Source organism: Lentinula edodes (genome assembly GCF_021015755.1).
Source record: "Lentinula edodes strain Le(Bin) 0899 ss11 chromosome Unknown C8R40scaffold_4, whole genome shotgun sequence".
Taxonomy (NCBI): domain Eukaryota; kingdom Fungi; phylum Basidiomycota; class Agaricomycetes; order Agaricales; family Omphalotaceae; genus Lentinula; species Lentinula edodes.
This window is the reverse complement of record NW_025764310.1, coordinates 133,612-153,019: the sequence shown is the minus strand read 5'-3', so window position 1 is coordinate 153,019 and position 19,408 is coordinate 133,612. Positions and strand designations below refer to the sequence as shown.

General features: G+C 45.8%; 8 protein-coding genes across 8 annotated transcripts; 6 read left to right on the top strand and 2 right to left on the bottom strand.

Annotated features, from left to right (window-relative positions):
- The first annotated feature begins 236 nt into the window (after positions 1-236).
- On the top strand, positions 237-1,715 carry C8R40DRAFT_582453 (uncharacterized protein). Its single transcript, XM_046235517.1, has 4 exons — positions 237-803; positions 858-974; positions 1,031-1,376; positions 1,438-1,715. The coding sequence occupies exons 1-3, from the start codon at positions 540-542 to the stop codon at positions 1,349-1,351; spliced, it is 702 nt and encodes a 233-aa protein (XP_046090285.1). The 5' UTR covers positions 237-539; the 3' UTR covers positions 1,352-1,376; positions 1,438-1,715.
- C8R40DRAFT_582632 (uncharacterized protein) lies at positions 1,238-1,860 on the top strand. Its single transcript, XM_046235518.1, has 2 exons — positions 1,238-1,380; positions 1,438-1,860. The coding sequence occupies exons 1-2, from the start codon at positions 1,353-1,355 to the stop codon at positions 1,701-1,703; spliced, it is 294 nt and encodes a 97-aa protein (XP_046090284.1). The 5' UTR covers positions 1,238-1,352; the 3' UTR covers positions 1,704-1,860.
- Positions 1,861-3,562: 1,702 nt separating this feature from the next.
- Positions 3,563-4,049, bottom strand: C8R40DRAFT_1036302 (P-loop containing nucleoside triphosphate hydrolase protein; the record flags this gene model as incomplete). The annotated part of the gene is made up of 2 exons (XM_046223573.1): positions 3,563-3,769; positions 3,846-4,049. Coding segments are annotated over 2 exons (411 nt in total), but the record flags the coding sequence as incomplete, so codon positions are not given.
- Positions 4,050-5,707: 1,658 nt separating this feature from the next.
- On the top strand, positions 5,708-6,353 carry C8R40DRAFT_1066308 (uncharacterized protein; the record flags this gene model as incomplete). Its single annotated transcript, XM_046225763.1, has 2 exons — positions 5,708-5,825; positions 5,890-6,353. 2 exons carry the CDS (start codon positions 5,708-5,710, stop codon positions 6,351-6,353), a joined length of 582 nt encoding a protein of 193 aa, XP_046090282.1.
- Positions 6,354-8,159: 1,806 nt separating this feature from the next.
- On the top strand, positions 8,160-8,561 carry C8R40DRAFT_989761 (RlpA-like double-psi beta-barrel-protein domain-containing protein-containing protein; the record flags this gene model as incomplete). The annotated part of the gene is made up of 3 exons (XM_046236713.1): positions 8,160-8,199; positions 8,262-8,377; positions 8,433-8,561. Coding segments are annotated over 3 exons (285 nt in total), but the record flags the coding sequence as incomplete, so codon positions are not given.
- A 2,613-nt stretch (positions 8,562-11,174) lies between these two features.
- Positions 11,175-11,978, top strand: C8R40DRAFT_581819 (uncharacterized protein). Its single transcript, XM_046235515.1, has 4 exons — positions 11,175-11,421; positions 11,471-11,502; positions 11,667-11,861; positions 11,921-11,978. Coding segments are annotated over exons 1-4 (372 nt in total). The 5' UTR covers positions 11,175-11,277; the 3' UTR covers positions 11,922-11,978.
- Positions 11,979-13,041: 1,063 nt separating this feature from the next.
- C8R40DRAFT_1166437 (cytochrome P450) lies at positions 13,042-16,821 on the top strand (the record flags this gene model as incomplete). Its single annotated transcript, XM_046230850.1, has 12 exons — positions 13,042-13,208; positions 13,272-13,418; positions 13,479-13,794; positions 13,849-13,964; positions 14,016-14,034; positions 14,088-14,237; positions 14,303-14,356; positions 14,437-14,495; positions 15,332-15,583; positions 15,641-16,199; positions 16,259-16,454; positions 16,505-16,821. 12 exons carry the CDS (start codon positions 13,042-13,044, stop codon positions 16,819-16,821), a joined length of 2,352 nt encoding a protein of 783 aa, XP_046090279.1.
- A 212-nt stretch (positions 16,822-17,033) lies between these two features.
- Positions 17,034-18,532, bottom strand: C8R40DRAFT_1166436 (uncharacterized protein; the record flags this gene model as incomplete). Its single annotated transcript, XM_046230849.1, has 2 exons — positions 17,034-17,852; positions 17,918-18,532. 2 exons carry the CDS (start codon positions 18,530-18,532, stop codon positions 17,034-17,036), a joined length of 1,434 nt encoding a protein of 477 aa, XP_046090278.1.
- Positions 18,533-19,408: the final 876 nt, after the last annotated feature.

Below are 19,408 nucleotides of genomic sequence, written 5' to 3'. Positions count from 1 at the left end.
CGGCTATGTAGTTAGTGCGTACTAGTTGTGCGTACTAGTTGTGCGAACTCCGGCCGTCGCGGGGATAAATCGATGAAGAAAAGCAGGATGGCATACTTATGGGCGACGACCGGCAGCAGTCAGCCTCAGCAGGAAGAACCATATGGGAAGGTTATTGAGTCTACAATAGGCACGATAGTAAGATGACAAGTCGGTTGGCATAGGGGTCTTGCGATAATGGTCTGATAATAATTGAGAGGATGAGAGTGCTGCTAATAATGACAATTCATTGTCGAATTATGATTAGGCGTCGTTGGACAATGCATTCACGCGTCACCCGGTGGTGGAAAAAAGAAGTGGGGCACTGGGGGCACCAATGGCTCGACTTGAGTCTTGAACGTGTTCCATCAGGTTTCGTCCCTTGATGCCCGCTTCTAGATATAAGTAATATAAGTAGAGATGCGAATTCCTGTCATTTTCCTCACAGAGCTGGTCTCTCCACAACTTATACTCTTACGCAAAAAACCCACTGCTTATCGTCCAGTTCTCGAGTATTATCCATGGTTTACTCTCAATCCATCCTTACAGCTGTTATCGCTATTGGAGCCGCTTCTTATGGCTCCGCTTTTCCTGTGCCAACTACTTCTGCTACGCACCAGAATGGCATGCCCATCGACCTCTCTCACATTGGAGATGTGACAGTTCTCGATACCTCTCTTTCAGGTAGCCACGCAAAGGCTCGGCGAACTGTCGAGGTGGTCCGAGAAAATTTCAATGCTCGAGATTTCGACGTCATTGTTAAAGACAATGCTGAAGGGGACTGGGTTAGTGTAAATTTCGTTCTTCCCAACTACTGCTTCACTGAACCTTGCTTACAGCGTCATCATGTACCTACTAGTAACGAGGAAGAATCTGAGGAAAAAGAAGAATCTCCTCACAACGTCGAAATTCTTCCGGTTTCGGTCCATATTCCCTCCATTGCCGGTATGACCCAGGTCCGTATCATTCTATTGGACCATTCAACATGAATATGACAACAGCAATATGCCAGAATCTTCAGGATCCGACCCCCCATTGCAGCGCACCCCCCGCCGAATACAGTCTCCCTTCTCAATATCCTCACAACCTCATCCGTGGTGTAAAAGCTATCGAATACACTTCGAAAGAGATATCTGTGGACTTTGATGAGGCGCTATATGCTTTCAAAGTACTCGAATGCAATTGGACGAAGTTTTTGGATGACACAGACCCAGGAAGGGAGATCAAGAGGGGGAACCAAGTAATTCAAAACACATGGCGTCGTTACCTAGAAGATTTGTGTAGCACTCAACAGAAGCTCACAATCAAGCACCATCCTCGCGCTGTTCCCTGAAATGAGTTTCGGACTAAATTACTCTGTAGGTTTTCCTTCGTTTTCATGTCTCCGAGTGCTACTAACTTGCGTTCCCGTTTCGTTAGCACTAGTACAAATACATTGCCTCTTGCGTATACTCATGCTTTTGATGATAGTACTGTCGTCTCTGCAGGCGATTGTTAAGGGATCGGAAGGTCCTTTACTGTGTGTTTGCTCTGAAAGCTTAAAGCTCAAGCGCTCAAGCGTTCTGAAAGAGTATTCCTCGCGGAGCTCAGAATTCAGATTTTACACCTACGAAACTCAACTATACAATTCTTCGCGAGAAGTTTATAATAATCAGTCAACAATCCCTTCGTGCAATCGCCTTTGAGCACATCGAACCCACTGTGCAACCGTTTCCGCCCGTTCCGATCATAATTAACCTCTGTGAAATCATGTAGAATAAATTTGGTCCCGATAATGCGACAAGCATAGTTGACCGGTGCTGCTTGATTTGACACGAGCTATTGATGGGCCCAGAGTATGAGGATGCATGAAGTCAAGAATAAAGTTAACTATAAAGTATGCTACTTTGTAGAATATACAGAAATATATACGAGAAATTTCATCCAACCCTCCCCCTTCCGTCCTTCCGTGTACGCTACTACTATTCCACTATATCAGATATATCCATCCTGCCAATATTCACGTCGAACAACAACCCCCACCCGAACCTTCCGTTTCACCGGTTCCTCTCATTCCTCGCATCGAACTCACCGAGCCTACGACGCCATTGAGACTGCTCAGAGTAATGGTCATACCCCCACTCCACGATCTTCCCCCCAACCCGCCTCCGTTCGAGGCTCCTCTTAACCCATTCGACCTATTCAGCATAATCCCGCTGCCATGTCCGATTCCATCTGAAGGTTGTCTTTGATGTTCTCTGCGTTTCAGTCTGTTCGACGGCTGCAATCTTCTTTCAGCCTCACGATAACCATCAAAGTCCCCGGATTCCTCCCTGTGTCTTTCCTCCTCCCTTTCCTCCCAAGCCCATCTCCTCACTACACGTTTGGCAACATACTCAAACACATCATTGACTCCTTCGCCAGTCTTAGCGGAGACGAAAAATAGGCGAGGACCGGTGTCTGGTTTGAGGTTTGGGGATACGTCTGGGATTTTCGTGGTTTCTGTATTTTCGGTATCCGGTGCTGGACCGATCTCCGAACGAAGGTGCGAATGATCAAGCGTACGAAGATGAGGTTGGTAATCCCGAGTGTGGGAAGAAGAGGCCGGGAAGGCATTTAAGCCTTTCAAGGGAGAAATAGAGCGCCTACTCTGAGGGAAGTGTTTGACGTTACCGCGATCAATATGATGATCGTTATGCGAATGCATATGAGAATGATTAGAATGTGAAGGTGACTTGAGCGGAGGTGCCAGTGAGGAAGTGTGTGGATACGGGCGCCAAGAGAGAGTGGAGGAAGAAGGTCGTTGAAGAGGATAAGAACGAGAGGAAGAGCGGGAAGGGGAAGAAGAATTTGGAGAGGGATTCGAGATTGGAGTGTGTGTTGAATAAGCCGAAAAGAAAGAATCAGCGGCAGATGCAGAGGAGGCTACGGAGTGAATCGAGTCGTATCGTTGTCGAACGTCGCCATTCGTCTCGTTTGACTCGTGAGCGTCTTCCCTGTGATCCCAAAGAGACGAAACATCGTCAATCTGTGTATATCTCGAATCCTGACCCGACTGAGTCGAGTCGAATTTATCCCAGTTACTAGGTGTAAGGGTAACTGCGCTCGAATTTCCTTCACGCATACTGCCCAAGCTTCTTGTGCTGTCCAGACTCCCTATGATTAAATGCGGAAGAGGTCTGGGAGGATAAGACCCTGGATGTGATAAATCTGGCGAGCTCCTTGTTGTATCGTAGTGGTGGTATACAGACGAAGAAGGTGTGTGGTAGATGGATAGACCAGAGATAGAGCTGGAGGCATACAGCGAACGAGTCGAGCTTGGGTCGGTGGATCTTGAACGAGATTGTGACCGGCTTTGCGAAGTAGAAGAAGATGCGAGGAATAGGGGCTGATAAGCCGGTTTTGCGTTCACTCTAGTCGGTGTGGCAGTCATTTGGCTCGCTGATAAAGGATCCTCCTCTTCTTCATCGTCGTCGTCGTCGCGATATAACTCTGGTGGGATGAGTGTGTCCATAAACATCCCAGCTTGCTCATACGACACCCTAGAGACCTTGGTCTTTTCACCCAGATCGACCTTATTTCCAACTACCACGCAGCAAAAACTCCCCAACTCGTCGTCCTCCAATGGCGCGTGAACTTTAAACTCTTCCCACCACTTCACCAAAGCCCGGAGCGTCTCGGGCGCATTGACGTCGAATACCAGCACTGCGGCGTCTGCACCACGAAAAAAGGCAGAAGAAAGCGAGGAGAAACGTTCTTGGCCCGCGGTATCCTGTGGATTAATGGACCTATACATCAGTTATACACATATACCAAAGAATGTAAAGACGGGGGATGGACGCACATACCCAAATTTGCAGCGTAACCCTCTCCGTCTCTTCTGAACCTTCGCGTTCATCGACTTGGACGACCTTAGTAATGAAATCCGCGCCAATTGTTGCTCGGTATCCGGTCGAAAACCTTTGAGAGATATATTGTCCTCGTATACTGGTTTTACCCACTCCAGCAGCGCCGATGACAACGAGTTTTATGGTACGTTGCGGGATCGCCATTCCCAAGAATCCTAAGAGAAAGTAGATCTAATAGCGTGCTGTGCCTGTCTATATCTGGTCCTCCGAAGGTTCTGCTTGCCAGGGGTTCTTTTCCTCCGGAAATTTGTTTGGGGCGCTTTAACGAAGCATATACATATAGAAACAAAAGAGCGGAATATATCCTGAAGCCTGAGTAGCGGTGTTCAATGAGTTGCAGTTGGTGGTTCAAGAAAGAGCTGACTGATCTAGAGCGGGCCGCTAAACCGCAAATTCTGGTCTCCTTATAATTCTCATTCACCGATGGATTCAGCTACAACTTCAAGCTTCAATAAATTGCGAGTAGCTCCCTGTATAAATTCCTTCAATCCCCAGGCCTCTGGCTTCAACAGGAACGTCGATTGAGATACCATCTGCTACGCGCTTCTCCCAACCACTAACGTCAGTCTGCACTGTGTTCTCCTTTGGAGATATATCGTACTGCTCTCGCGCCGCCTGTTCCCTTCTATCGTCTGTCATTATACAATCCTCTCAAATTTGGAATTATATTCAAAGGATTCAACAGTGGCTATCCGACAACAAGAAGAGGCGAATAAAAATTTTAGTCAAAATTGAGGTGGAGAGCGTCGATCGAGAGAAAGGAAACTTTTGCAAGATCGGATAGTCGAAATCTGGTATGTAAGTACTCCATTTTCACCCTTCAAGTTCAACATCTCGAATATGAGGTTGGCTTGGAAATTCACAACTGAACAACAAAATATCGAGAGACACAATATTGACGAAGTTCATTCTGCATACATACGGACCATGGGATTGCCATACAGTGCACCGAAAGGAAGCGGTCCGGAAGAGCGCCTCTCCATCAACTCAGAGTCGGTATACACTATCTTCGTATCTGTGCCAGGAGTGACCTGGGGTGATTGGCTATGGATGGATGGCCCTTCGTAACGGTTCGTCGCGGCGAGAAAACGATCGTAAGGACTAGTAATCACCCGACGGTACTGGTCATCATATCTGTTCATCACACAACCTCACACAACGCGCCCGGGCTGTTTTATCGTTTGATTGGGCCCCCGACGGGCTTGATTTTTAGCGATGGCTGTGTGTGGTTGTGTGGGATAGAACGATTCTCACAAACGCTCCTTTCCTTTCCAGTGAACGTTGAACACTCAGTGAAATATTAAGCTCTTTTAGATTGTGAAACACTGGTCGAGCGTTTGGTAAGTCGTCACTTCTTCATCTTTCATACTCCAGAAACGGATACCCAGCTTTCCGACTCTGGCGCTCTCGCTTTCGTTGTCATTCCTTCTATCCCTTTATACCACACCTACGTCCGAACAGCGCTGAATCACGCATCGCTATTATTATTATAGCCAAACGCATACGCATTTGAAAAGTAGTCCTTGACTTGGTCGAATTCGCTGGTCGAATTCTATCAGTGCCGGGTATGTTGTTACTCTTGCTCCAAAATCATTATTGACAATTTATAAAGTACGACCTATTCCAGCAAGATTCCTCGAGTATCAAATTTTTATCTTACTTTCCCTCCTATACGACCTGGGCCTGAACACGCAATCCATCTTTCGGTGTCTCTTTCTCAAACTTTGGTACCTCTTGCGTTCAGTTTCTACGCATATTGACATCCCCTCCTCACTTTCCAAACGTTTTTGTTCTCCCAAATCATGCATTGCACCACGTCGTTTCGAAGACTACTCACTTTGAACCTTCTCCTCCTCCTCACCTATCTCGTAGGAGTAATCGCTTCCCCTTTACAAGTTGCCAGAGAGATTTCCTCCCCTCGTAAGTCAATGTCCGAAAGGTATATCCTTCATCGTTGACTGATTTCTACCCGTTGATCATGTAGAATACCTCATCATTGAGAATGCTGGCCTTGTTATCTCTCCTAAACCTGGATCCCAACTTGGCTACATACTTACTCTAAAGTTGACAAACGGCACAGTACTGGCTTACACAAGGGACTCAAACCGTAAAGTCGTTCCATGTCCAATACCCGAACGACGTGGAGAAATAAACTTGCGATTCGGCCTTACAACACCTCTTGCAAAGAATCTCGATACCCTACCCGGAGGAGCTTCAGATCAGACTGGGTACGACTGGATTGTGGCAGTATTGAACTATCTGAAGAAGTGTTCGGATTCAGGGGTGGGTCTGACCTCTGGCACCATAAATTGGATGAAAGAGACCATTAAAGCCAAAGTGAACGATGTGATCGCGGATATCAAGGAATCCCAAAAAGCCGAGGTGGACAAGTTGGCACCAGCGGTTCAGCATGTACAGGATGCGACAGCAGGTTTTGGGAAGGAGTAGGAAGGAGTGATTGTTTTGGATAGTACGAAGATATGGCAAAAGTACCAGACGTTACATTATCACGAAAATAAATAAAAATCTCTGTTTCATTCCTCGAGCTTTTCGCTAGTTTTTTAGTTATCCTGTGCTCGTTAAGAGATTCTTTTCAGAATTTATGGAAGGGGCTTCCTCCCATGATTGCCAGCGCTTATCTATTTGTGTTACGTCTTTTTGATTCAATTGTCGTGTACTTTCCCGGTACTTTCCACTGGTTCACTTCGTATCCTTCCTATTACATATGCTGCGATCTGACATATTTGTGTTTGTGCTATGTATTCTTTTTTATCCTCAATGTATTCTGTGTGTTATTCCAGTTTGTTCCATTCCTCATGGGTATCGGTACCATCAAGGGCTGTTACTTTAACACAACACATTCCAATATTAGCAAATGTTAGCCCGCAGCATCAAGTACAAGCAAGGTGTGTCCCCAAGAGGGACCAATATTACTGTAATGTTCTTTTTCCCCCAAATTCTTGAGCGCTTTTGTCGGCGTCTACATATCTCACAAATCTTCACCCGTTCTCCGTAGGATCATGCTTAGGATCTCGAACAGCATCCCCATCTTTGCGACGGAAGTGCTCATACTTACTGTCGGCGAGGGTTCAGCCAGTTACCAGGCCTTTTATGTCGAAAGAAGGGAGAAAAAGACCTGAAGAACAACAAAGATACCTCAGACACAACGCTCCTGCGTCGTTCGAACAACAGTCAAAGCCTTCAACTCTGTTTTTTCAGAATTTCGGAGTTGTGTCGATCGATATCACAATGGCTATGTACCCGGTAAAGGGTGGTGAAGGCCACGAGACAGCTGCGATTGTTCCGACTGCTTTTTCGATTTCATACGCGACACAACGGACCCAACGTGTAGACCAGCACACGGTGGTAACATGTGTATGTACCTATCCAGAATTGAGGATTGACTTGAATATTTTACAGGTGTCGCTTTGTGTTCATCTAATAGTAAAGTCGTTTGTACGAATTGGGACTTTTGCGGCATAAAGAAAAAGGCGTAATACACGGGTTGAAAGTTAAATGGTCTAGATGCGACCATGTAAGCTACAACAGGCTGCAACATGCATTGTATTTTGTCTCCGCAGTTGGCTTTTGACATTTGAAAATGAAGGCACCATTCACTTGTACGCAGTTTTTTTTGTCCTTTTCGAGGTCAAGATCGTAGTTCCGCGATCGGACTCTACGTTTTATAGGCGCTGCAAGACCGGACCCTGGAATTCATGCCCATATAAAAAGGACCTGTGGCTTTTCAAACTGCCCATTACACACTCCCTCATACACTCCCTCGCTCCTTTCTGGCCAGTTCATCGTCCTGCGCTAGCGCTTGACTGCCTTCCCATATCGATTATCGACATCGAATATCCAGTCATTACCTCTAAGTCGACATTGACGCTCCGACTATCATCTTTGACCAATACCAACGCACACACCAACACAATAATGTCTTCCTTCACATTCGTCACTAGAATCGCCCTTCTCATCCAGGCTGTCCTCCTGATCATCTCAATTGCCTCTCCAGTCCATGCTGTTGTGGTACCAGTTCATCATGTTCTTCGCCGAGACAATGGTCCACACCATGGCAATTTCAAAGGAAGTTTCAATGCTGGACATGGCAATGGGGCCTCTTCCTCGGCGACTGATGACACCTCCTCAGCAACCGCTGACTCTGCGACTACCGCGACTGAAGTAGCTGCTACTTCCACGGATACTGCTGCTACTACAGCCTCCACAACCTCTTCATCTGGGACTACCTACACCGGTGGATATGCTACCTATTTCTACCAAGAAGGTGTTGCAGGTATGATTTGGGTGACTTACCCCCGTGAGAGTCGAGTTTTTTAATTTGTTGTTCGCTTTCAGGTGCTTGTGGTACAGTTCACTCGGACTCAGACCTTATCGTTGCCGTTGATGAGGACATGTACTCCTCTGACCTTTGCGGCAAGACAGTTGTGATCACAAACGTTGCGAGCGGGGCGGTACGTTCAAATCATCTCATTTAGCTCTAGTTCTTACTCATCTATCTTCGAACAGACGGTGACTGCCACCGTCGCAGACGAGTGCCCTGGCTGCGCAACCAGCACCTCTTTGGATCTATCCGTAGCAGCATTCGAAGCGTTGTCAGATTTGAGTGTCGGTACTTTCGCTAGTAAGTGGAAATTTAAATCCGGTGAGAGTAATAAAGTACTGATTGGATTTTCTTACCCTTCATCAGTCACTTGGGTCCTCGAAGACTAAATAATTCTCTCCAACCTACATGGAGATACCCTCTTCATCGTTGCGTCTAGCCCGAGAGGCTAGATTCACTACTCATCAGAGATACACAGTAGACCGTTCGTCTACCTTTTGGTGTCTTAATTCCGCGAGTCATGCACGATGGAGTAATTCTGCATATTCTCCCACTCTCTATTTTCTTTAATTCTACTCCTGGGTTATTTCTTGATTCCTATCTTTATTTCATTCACGCTCCGTCCTCCAGTAGTACGGTATAGCCACCTCACGATTTAGTCTATCCCTATGCAGCACGCTGGGTTATACATAATTGACGACGACGTTGACTAGCCCTAGCTAGTTTCGGAGGTCCTCTTCATGTGTGGCACAGCCGTAGTCTGGTCCTGGTAGATATACACTATCTACACATGAATTTTTGGTGGCGAGTCCACCGCCCAACTGAAACACGATAAGATTATTTCGACTAGTACTACGTCCTGGCGGTCCTGTTGCCTTTGTGTGTTCCGATGCCCTATGATTTGTCGTTCACCGACTTGTACCCAGTCAGACCAGGTCAGACCCAGTCCTACTCGGAATTTCGGCTTGCTGGATACCCCTCCCTGACACCGCTAATTTAAATTACGCAGTACCTCCAGGTCAAGACTCGAGACCCAGATATGTATATCCTGGATACATCTCTAGGTCCTTGCCGGGAACGACCTGGTCGAATAGTGAACTATACTTGAACGTCATCTCGTGTACGTACCTGCCTAAACAAGTTGTTGGAAAGTGAGTGGCAATGACTGACACCGACCGAGTGTATTTCTCTGGTACATTGCACGGCCATTCCTTCTGTAGTTCCGATGGATCTTCCCAATTGACCTGATCATTATTCTAACCCGCACCACATTCATACCACGATACTTCCCCAACGATCAACCCATCCCCAAACACACCAATCACTCTCTCAATGATTTGCTCTCAATCGACATAGAACGGTCTCCTGGGGTATTTTCATACATTAAGCTCGTTGCGTAACTATATCGAGAATCATCCTGATGATGCATTTGTCCATGGAGGGAAGACGATAGTAGAGAGGACGTGGACGGAACTCATGGAGGGGGCAGAGAAGAAGAAGAGCGAAAGAAATGAATTGGAGGAGAACGCGGGAGAAGTGAAAGGATATGGGCTGGGAAATGAGGTAAGAGTGGGAGGAAAGGACGACTTGATTGTGGAGTGGCTATGGTACATACTTGCGAAGAAACTCTAGTTTCTCTCGCAGATATTTGGGCTCATTGACCGAAATGCTTACATTCTACGCAGAATAAAAAACCATCACTTTGGGACACCACTCAGATAGATAAATAGATAGGAGTAGATTAGCATCGTACCTTCGCATGGCAATGTAAAAAGCCTTGTGGAGAGTGCTGGTGGGTACTCATATACATACATAGTCGCTGGCCCTGCTTTTGTTGTGCTCGATATGAGTTGCTGGATACACATATGATAGTACGAGAAAATGCGGACAAAGACCGAGCTAATAAGATCTCTTTCACTCGGAAGTGCAATTTTGTGCAATTCTTTTCAGTGGTATTACAATGGCCATTTTTTTTTGCGACGAAGAAAAGTAAGTAATACGAGTGCGACTGTAGTATTCCTCCGTTGTACGAGTCTTCGCATTAGGAGGAGCTAGGAGGACGCAAAGGAAATATTTAAAATTTTAGCTTTGAAGCAACTTTTGAATGATTACCAATCAAGAGCGAGCTTTCATGTAACTTTTTTTGTAAGATACTCCCAGTTCAGTTTCGACGCATATCACGTGCTGGTCACAGCTGTGACCCCGCCAAAAATCTCAAGGTGCAACGAATTGGTCTTTCGAGTAGTTTTCATTTGAGTTATGCAAAAATTAAAACACGGGCACTGTTAACCTACTGCTTAAAGACAATATCAGATTTTCTGAGATTTTATAGTGAAGAATTCAGAGATGAGATAGCATTCTGGCAAGAGTGTCTAAACTAAGCGCCAAGTCCTTAATGGTCCTCGGTTCATATTTTTGTACATTGACTGCACTTTTCTCATCATCCCCAGCTGTAAATCATGCTTGAATGAGCAATGTTTTATTATGAATAACCTGGGTGATCCATCCATTCTGAGAGTGGAATAACTTCAACAAGAAACAAGATGCATACCATGGACAAGCCACAAAACTGTGCTGAAATGATGAGTATTTTGCTCTACAGGCATCTATGCACATCTCTTACTACAAAATACAATACAAAGTCCTCAAGTGCTGTTGTTCTTGACTTTGGAGTTTTTTCAAGAATGTTGAGATTCATCAAAAATGGTGAATTTTGTGATTTCGCACACCATAAAGCTATAGGCTTTCTCAATTATGGATATAAGACTTAGATTTTCTGGGTAGGTCTACCTACGAGGGTACTCAACAGGGCCCGTGTTCTCAATAGACTGTATTGGGGCTGGGTGTTGAGATAAAAAGTGCTCAAGGATTGTCACTCTGAAAGTCACTGAAAAGCACATGACGTGCGTCGAAACTGAACTGGGAGTATCTTACTTGAATTTGTTCGATCGTCCGCCATTCCCTACAGATTCCCTATATTCTATATTCAACCCTCAGGAGAAAAAGTGGGAACTCTTCCTTTCCACCTTCATGCGCATCGAGTCTGACCGCCTTTTCTTCCCGGTTCGCTCGTTCATGTGCCGGTCAATGTTAGAGTATAGTGACATCCTGCCTCATCCTGCTATCGTCTTGCTATTGAGCACCAACCACAAACATTATCCCGAGATTTGCTACGTGAGGCCACGAGGGTATTCCGCTGTTTGGGTGACTGATTATGAATTAGAGGGGCGAACAGAGTAAAACAAACACGATCATGTGAGAGAATATACACCTTTTCAATCCGTTCTTCCATCTGCAGACCGTCCCAGAGCAATATGAATGATGCTGGTGGTTGTGCCTCCCAACAACAGCCCCTCAATTGCGGATATCCTCACTCATATTGTCGCTCCTGCTGTATTCGTCTATCTCATTTCACACAGGCCTACTCGAAGATATGTTTTGTATCTTATCATCACAGTTCTTTGTTTGTCCTATGGATATTCGATAATTCTCAAACCAATATTATACGCTGCCTATAATCTGCTATGGTGGATATTCATAGTGCCTGTTTGGGCATTATATGGCCTTCGCTGGATCTCCTGGCAAATCATTAGAGGTATCAGAGCACTGGCATGGTTTGGGTTTTACGTGCATTTCTGCGGATATGCCATGAAGTTTATTCTGGAGTCTGTAGAGAGAGTCTTGATATGGATGAGAGATGTGCAAACGGAATAGAGGGACCAGGACGGGAAACGTTAGCCAATGCTAGATCAAGACTAGTGTGTACATTGTTCAAAACTCTGGAAATCTGAATTCACATCTGTTACAGGTTTCTTCAAGCCCGTTTCCTGTAGAAACTTCAGCATTGAAATTCTAGCGCGACATACAACACTTTCCCAAGGGAATAAATATGACATCGGCCGAGGTGGAGTTGAAGGAAGACGAATTTTTCCATGTTCGCAAATTTGTCGAGGAAGCAGGTGACAGTGGACTGATGATGCAGACAGACAGAGAGAAAGACTAGGACTGAGAATACAGGGTGTACGCCAATGGAATACGGAGGACAAACTCGGTAGCAGGAGGAACAAATACAGTTTAACCATTTGGGAACGTAATGGGAACCTTATTGAAGCAAGTTCAGATATAATCGACAAGAAGTCTTGGGTAAGTTTCTGGTAAGTTCTCTGCCATACAACGTTGCAATGAGAAGTAAAAATAACATTCATTTCCGATACAGTATTCAATGACACAGACTATGACCACCCGCACGAAAATTCAAACGTTTTCAAGATGTTATACAAACCTTAGCGCATCACTGATGCCACTTGCATAACTTGAGCCAACCAAGGCTCACATCAGGCCGTCTTAAGCCCCTACTCCTCGATCGATTCCCCGTAATTGAATTGGATGAAATTAAAAGGGAGCAATCCTTGGTGCAAGCAATACGAGTACAGATTTCTGACTTTACTTAAAAGTGACAAGGGTGTTGTGCAAATGACCTGCTACTCGCAACGCACTTCGATTTTCCCACTATCCAACCTTTGAACATGAATTCCTTCCACAGCGTGGATGCGGGCAAATACCTTGCCACTGCCTTCATTCTCCTGACCTTTCGGCTGTTATACAGCTTGAAAAATAATCGACACCTTCCTCCTGGTCCTCGAGGGTTGCCCATCTTGGGGAACATCCTGCGGTTTGCCTCGGCATCTCAAATATGGCTCGTTTTTGATAAATGGAAATTTCAATACGGAATGTGTCTCCATAATCCCAAATTTAACAACGAGAACAGCGTCGACATTCTTCATAGGTCCCATAATGTATCTTAATCTGGCGGGTCAGCACATCATCGTTCTGAACACAAAGGCTGCCGCGATAGAGCTTTTGGAGCGTCGATCCGCAATTCACTCGGATCGGCCAAAGAGTATTGTTGGGGAATACATTGGGGCCAAGTTAGCGATGCCGTTCGTAGGATATGGCAAACGGTACGTTCTGATATGGTACATAGACAGCTGACCGGGGACCCTTGGCTCAAATTGCACATCTAGGTGGCAGCGAATGCGGCGCGCAGCTCATGCTGTTCTGAATGCTCAAGCTAGCGCACGATACCAACCTGTTCAAATCGAAGAAGCAGTCATTTTTGCTCACAAACTGATGTGCGACACGTCTTCGCCATTGTTCGCAAAGATAGCTAGGTATGTCAGTCATTTTATTCGTCACAATTCTTCACAACGATACAGTTTTGAATGCCCCAGGTCGGCTTCTTTTATGATTTCGGTCATATATAGTAAACAACTTCTAGCATCCTCCAAAGGTTCAGAGCAGTCACTTGATTCAGACGCGCTTCAAAACCATTCATCTGAAACACACGGTCTTCCCCCTTCAGACCCGCTTGAGGCCCTTATCAACGCCGTACATATATCTACCAACGCTCTATATCCAGGTGCCCATTTGGTAGAGTCTCTACCAATATTAGATTATCTTCCTGCAGCAATGGTAAAGTGGAAAAGTAAAGCCAAACACGACTTTCAGCAAATTTCAAATGTCTACAAAAGTTCCTACAATATTGCAGTGAGTTGATTGAGTGTTGGGAAGAAATGTAATTTGTTTACTGACACTGGAAAGGTGATTTCCAATCAGCAGCAACCTAGCCTTTGTGTCAGCCTTGCGGAAAATGAGGTGACCGGTGAGTTGAGTGGAGTGGAGTGGAGAAGGCTTGGATTGCAGGGACCATTTCGTAGGTCTATATTATGATTACGCTGAAGACAGGACTGAATGTTGATTCATAATAGTGCTGCCTCTCTTGACACTGTTTGTTTCTTTGCTTCATTCACTGTGACTTACATGCTAAATCGCAAAACTAGACTACCGTTACCTTGTCATACTTCCTTTACGCCATGTCCCTTCACCCAAGTGTACAGGAGCGTGCACACCACGAACTGGATGAGGTTGTAGGCAGATCAAGGATACCAACGGTTGATGATATGATGGAGCTCCCGTACATCAGGGCGATTGTCAAAGAGGCGAGTTCAGCCCTTATGTAATACTATTCAAATGCTGACTCGCTCTCCTCGTTTAGGTTTTGAGATGGGAGCCCGTCACGCCGTTGGCCTTACCGCATGCTGCAATGGAGGTGCGATTTCTCCGGTCCATGAAAATCCAGTCATGCACACACTTGTTGATGATTTCCGTTTCTTTTCTTTTCATTTTAAGGACGATTGGTATAAGGGTTATTTCATTCCCAAAGGAACGATTATATTCCCTAACGTATGGTAAGTTACATTGATCATTTCAACTAGCTTAGAGTTTTTATATTATCTCAGGTCAATGAATCGCGAGGAAGAGACATGGTCGAGATGCAGACCAGTTTTCTCCTGAGCGATTTCTTCAGAAGTCGGGAAAGGGGAATAGATTCATATTTTGCCCTGAATCTGAAAGTGGTGATGGTCATTGCACCTATGGATTTGGCAGGCGGTGAGATCCTGTCCTGTGCTCTATCTGTTTTTCACAATACTGCATTGAAAATATGTAGCTGAAAACTCATTGTTCATCACTATGTGCACAATTTTGTGGGCACTACATATTGAACCCAAGGCAATTACCACAAGTTCTAAAGGGAAGCGTGGACCGGTGAAGGATGTATTGAAGTAAATATAAGAGTCATCTTTGACTTACATTTTCATATGCTGATTCCTTGCAAATGTCAAGTCTCATGCCTGATTTCGATTGCCAATTTTCTCCTCGGTTTCCAGAAGCAGAAAGTATTCTTCAGCATCTACAAGACAATGTACTTGACACAGAAAACAACCTAGCGGCGTCGTGATTGGCTGTCTCTAATACCTCAGACTTCAAATAACAGATTGCCATGTTATCTATCGGTTACAATTGTAGAAATGGTTGTGAAATTATATATGAATCTGTACACTTTCGCCTGTGTTCTTCTCTTTTCTTCATTCCAAGTCTAGTTTGTATTTTTGAGTGCTAGGAGAGCTATATTATAGAGATAACTACAGAGACTCTGACCAGTGACTTGCCGAAGTTTCGAATGGATCTCACGTGATCGCATCCGAGGGACGTTCGTGCACATCATGTTGACAGTCCTTAATAGCTGTCCTAACTCTCAAAGCTTCTTGATACAGCTCCCGCCTGAAATTATTAGTCAGATTGTTGACTATTGTCCCTCATCGAGCATACCTGCCCTCTCCAATGTCTGCAAATCAACGCAAGAATTTGGTGTGCGATCTTTGTACCGTCACCTTTCTTTCACGAAAGCATCTCGGTTCTTGAAATGTTGCTATGCATTGACCAGGAATAATGGTGCTGCGTCTTCAGTAAGAGGTCTCCAGATAAACCTGGTAGAGTGAGTTACGATAATTTATTTTCATCAAGCTCCATTCTCTGACAATTTAGAACAAAGTCGCCACATTCTATTCGCATTTTTCCAGATTTTGGCCACGGTTCTACGTCGACTGCATAATTTACAATGTCTCGAAGTTCTTCATGATGGACCTGGCTTCCAATGGGCTCTCGAACCCTGCTATCTTCCACATCTCTCACTCCTCCGTACGCGCCTACCTCTTACCCAAGACCTCATCAATTTCCTTTCGCGCCATTCTTCCACTATTTCCGAACTCCATTTAGATGGCCGATCTTCAATATTCACTCTGTCCCCCGCTCCAATTACTCTTCCTAACTTAACGAGCTTCACGGGCAACCCTGGATTCGTGCGGTTCATAGTTCAAAAACAAGATAAACCCCGGCTATCTTCTGCTCATATGACGTCCCTCAACATAATGGATCTTGAAGAGGTGGAAATCATCGAGGCTATGAAACATCTGCAAGACGTGGCTGGTGAAACGCTGCGGACAGTTACCATAGTGGGAAGTGGGTTCGCTGGGCCGTTGGCGAGGCACGCTTCAAACTACCTCACGAATCTGAAGGTTTTAGGCCTTATGCACCTGTCCTTTATGGAGATTGTGAGTAACGGCATTCTAGATTTCAGTGAACATATATTTATGATCTGTCTTTGCAAAAGGAACTGTTCTCAACAGAGCAACTTTGTGAAGAAGTCAAACTGCTTCTGCCAAACCTTCCGCAACTTCAACGGCTTATTATGGGTCGTATGCATTCTGTCTCAACGCAAACGCAAACATTAGATTTTGCTGAGGGGCATAAACTAGTCGTGGAATTTAGTTCCATATGTCCAGGTCTCGATTTTGTTTGCCTTCCCGGTCAGTATAAGATCTTTCGACGCCCGTATATGTTTTGAACCATCTTTTAGATGACACAGAATGGAACCGAATCCGCATACCAAACAACGGCAGCTCTTATTTTTATATATGGTTTCCAGAAGTTTCACAATTTAGCGTCGCGTCAGCATGGCAGCTTCTTGACATACTGTGCGCAGAGGGCAGGAAATATCCTTCTTGGCTCTCACTGTTGAAGTTGATTTTGAAAGAGGCTGTGGGCAAATGGTATTTGAACGAGGCACGAGAGAATGCTAGTAACAGTGAGAATGGACCAGATATTCAGGAGTCCATTCGTACTGCAATAGAGACACTTCTCAATGAAATTGATAAACGGGTTGAGGGAAATTGAGTCCCTAGACATTCTAAGTATGTACATAGTATTTTCAATAATTATACTTGTGATTTTTCTGTGCTTACATAGGCTTACATTGGTCGACGAGCTCAAGGTCTAGCTGAAGGCAAAGTATCGGACACTGATGTTGAGACTTTAATAAACCGACGTGAGTTCGTTTCTGTCTGTATCAGCTATGTACGTCCTACATTGTACGACTTCTCCAGAAATCAAGATCCATTTCCCTCTTCGCCCATCAGTGCTGCACTTGAGCGTCGCAGCATTCTCCTACGGTGGTTCGCGTTCTGTGTAGCAGGAGAAGGTGTGTCTGACTTGCCAGTAACTGCAGTTGACGGTTTTTTCGACGACGCAGCACTACTACTGTCCGAGGCACCGTCAGGACTGCTGCTTCCGCTGCTGGATTCATCGTCACTTGAGCCCGTTTCAGAACTACTATCGTCGACAACGGTACCTTCTGAACTAGAGTGAGGGTCAGACCCATCGTCAGAAGTAGTAGAGTTGTTGCTGGGACTAGAGATGTCACTGCTAGTGGAATTGTTGGCGCTGCCGCTGTCATTGTCTCTTGGGCTGGTTGCATCATTCAGGGTGCTGTTGGAATCCTTGTCATTTCCGATGGAATTCTCGTCGTTGGTACTGGGTTGGTCCGAGGTGCCATCCGAGGTGCCGTTCACTGAACTTGGATTGTCCAAATTCTCGTTTGGATTCGGACTGTCTGGAGGCACCCCTTGACTCGAACCATCCGGAGGAACACCCTCGCTCGAACCGTTGTCTGGAGACCCCTCTGGACTGGAGCTGTCAGGTAATCCAGTCTCCTCAGGGTTCGAAGCCCCATCCGTGGCGGTCGGATAAGCATACGTATCGATTGTTTGCCATTGGCCATTGATAAACTCAGTAAGAATCTCCTTCACAGCCGTCAACACATCATGGTGTTTATCAGTGGTAACAGGTAGTGAATCCGGATCTGCAGTCGGGCCAGAGTCGGGAGCGGGGGTAATGGTAGATTCAGTGTTCGTGGTGGGAGTTCCAGTCTAAAAATCACGATAAAAAGAATCAGGATAGATAATTACTCATCTCAAACCAGAATTCGGCGTACCTCTTCACCGGCTTTGGTGCTGGTAGTAGGCGTGTGCTCCGACTCGGACTCACTGCCTGTGGGCTTTACGGAAGTTGTGACTTTCGGCTCCTCAGAGGAAGTGGATGTGTGGGATTTTTCTGTCTCTGTCCCAGAATGACTAGTAGGCTTCGCGGAGGAAGTTTCCGATTCCAACTTCGACGTTTCTGATTCGGTCCCAGAATGACTGGTGGGTTTCGCGGAGGAAGATTCCGGTTCTTTGGATGAACTGGGCTCGGGACTCTTTGACGCAGGCTCTGACTTCGATGTTTCTGATGTCCGTTCCTTGGAAGCAGGAGAGGTAGTCGGTACTGGAGCTTCCTTCGTTGGAGAAGGGGTCTTTTCCGGCGGCGGTGGAGGTGGAGGTGGAGGAGGAGGTGGTGGTGGTGGTGGTGGTTCCTTCGTCGGGGGGGCCTTTACTGGCGGGGGAGGTGGTGGTGGCGGAGGGTTCTCAGTTTTAGGTGGAGTTTTTGGAGTGCCAATTTTTGGAAATTTGACCCTCCTAACTAGACCACCGTCTCGCTTATTCACCTCTCCTAAAGGTGCAGCGGTCGAGATGGCGGCGAGCACTAGAACAATGAGAACTGAGGGACGCATGTCTGAGGGATATTAGGAGCAAGGTTGGTCAAAATACGCAAAGAAAGTGAGTACTATCGGTCCAGCCGATAGAGTCGATTGCACCGGGCTTGGAGTACTTGGAAGCTAACGCTGCCCTTTTTAAACCACAGCAGTCGTATATTTGGGATAGCGTAAGAGGATGGTGCTACCGTCAAAGTATGCTGTCCAGTGTTAGTTTCATCCATGTCCGAAGATTCGAAGTATATGGACATCAGATGTTCAAGGACCTGTAGCGACTAAGCAAAACGGGAGTAACAAAACTACGCGCCGGTTTCTGATATCATTTTACATGTTCATCCTGTGGCCTCTCAGTAGCAGTTTCTCATGATTGAATCCTGGGATTGAAACTATCACTCCTATCGTATTCGTTTTGTCAAACATTTTGACGATAGGTATCGCAGTTATGACATCCCCGGAACAGCACCAGTGAGCGGCATGTTTCAATGCGCCCGGTACACCTGCTACAGTTGTTGGCCATTCCCGTCAGCAACGGAAATCGATTACAGAATTGTCGAGTGATCGTTGCAGAAGCCTTTGCTGGGCGTGGAACGGGAAGTGAGACGAGATTTTGGATTGACATGCAATGTTCATTAGTACTGTGCCAGTAATCAAACGAAACAGCCCGGGGGAATGCAACGAGGAATGATCGTCACGGTGGCCCGTGAAAAAAAGTTAAGCGCATTCTCATCAATCATCCAGCTCCCAACAAACCAGTATACCGAGACACAGTATGAGAATTTTAAAGGGACTTAGGCACAAGGAAACCTCGGTACAGTTTCAAGAGTAAACCTATATGATTGAGCGCCGCCAAGCCAGGACTTGGGTTGAGGACTCGGACTGGGGTGATACAAACAT

Bases quoted from the DNA above. Each gene is read 5' to 3' on its own strand.
- C8R40DRAFT_582453 (XM_046235517.1), top strand. From the start codon at position 540: ATGGTTTACTCTCAATCCATCCTTACAGCTGTTATCGCTATTGGAGCC. The intron at 804-857 runs GTTAGTGTAAAT...CCTTGCTTACAG, and splicing joins ACAATGCTGAAGGGGACTGG to CGTCATCATGTACCTACTAG. The intron at 975-1,030 runs GTCCGTATCATT...GCAATATGCCAG, and splicing joins CCATTGCCGGTATGACCCAG to AATCTTCAGGATCCGACCCC.
- C8R40DRAFT_582632 (XM_046235518.1), top strand. From the start codon at position 1,353: ATGAGTTTCGGACTAAATTACTCTGTAG. The intron at 1,381-1,437 runs GTTTTCCTTCGT...CCGTTTCGTTAG, and splicing joins CGGACTAAATTACTCTGTAG to CACTAGTACAAATACATTGC.
- C8R40DRAFT_581819 (XM_046235515.1), top strand. From the start codon at position 11,278: ATGCGCATCGAGTCTGACCGCCTTTTCTTCCCGGTTCGCTCGTTCATG. The intron at 11,422-11,470 runs GTGAGGCCACGA...ATTATGAATTAG, and splicing joins ATTATCCCGAGATTTGCTAC to AGGGGCGAACAGAGTAAAAC. The intron at 11,503-11,666 runs GTGAGAGAATAT...CATTTCACACAG, and splicing joins AGTAAAACAAACACGATCAT to GCCTACTCGAAGATATGTTT.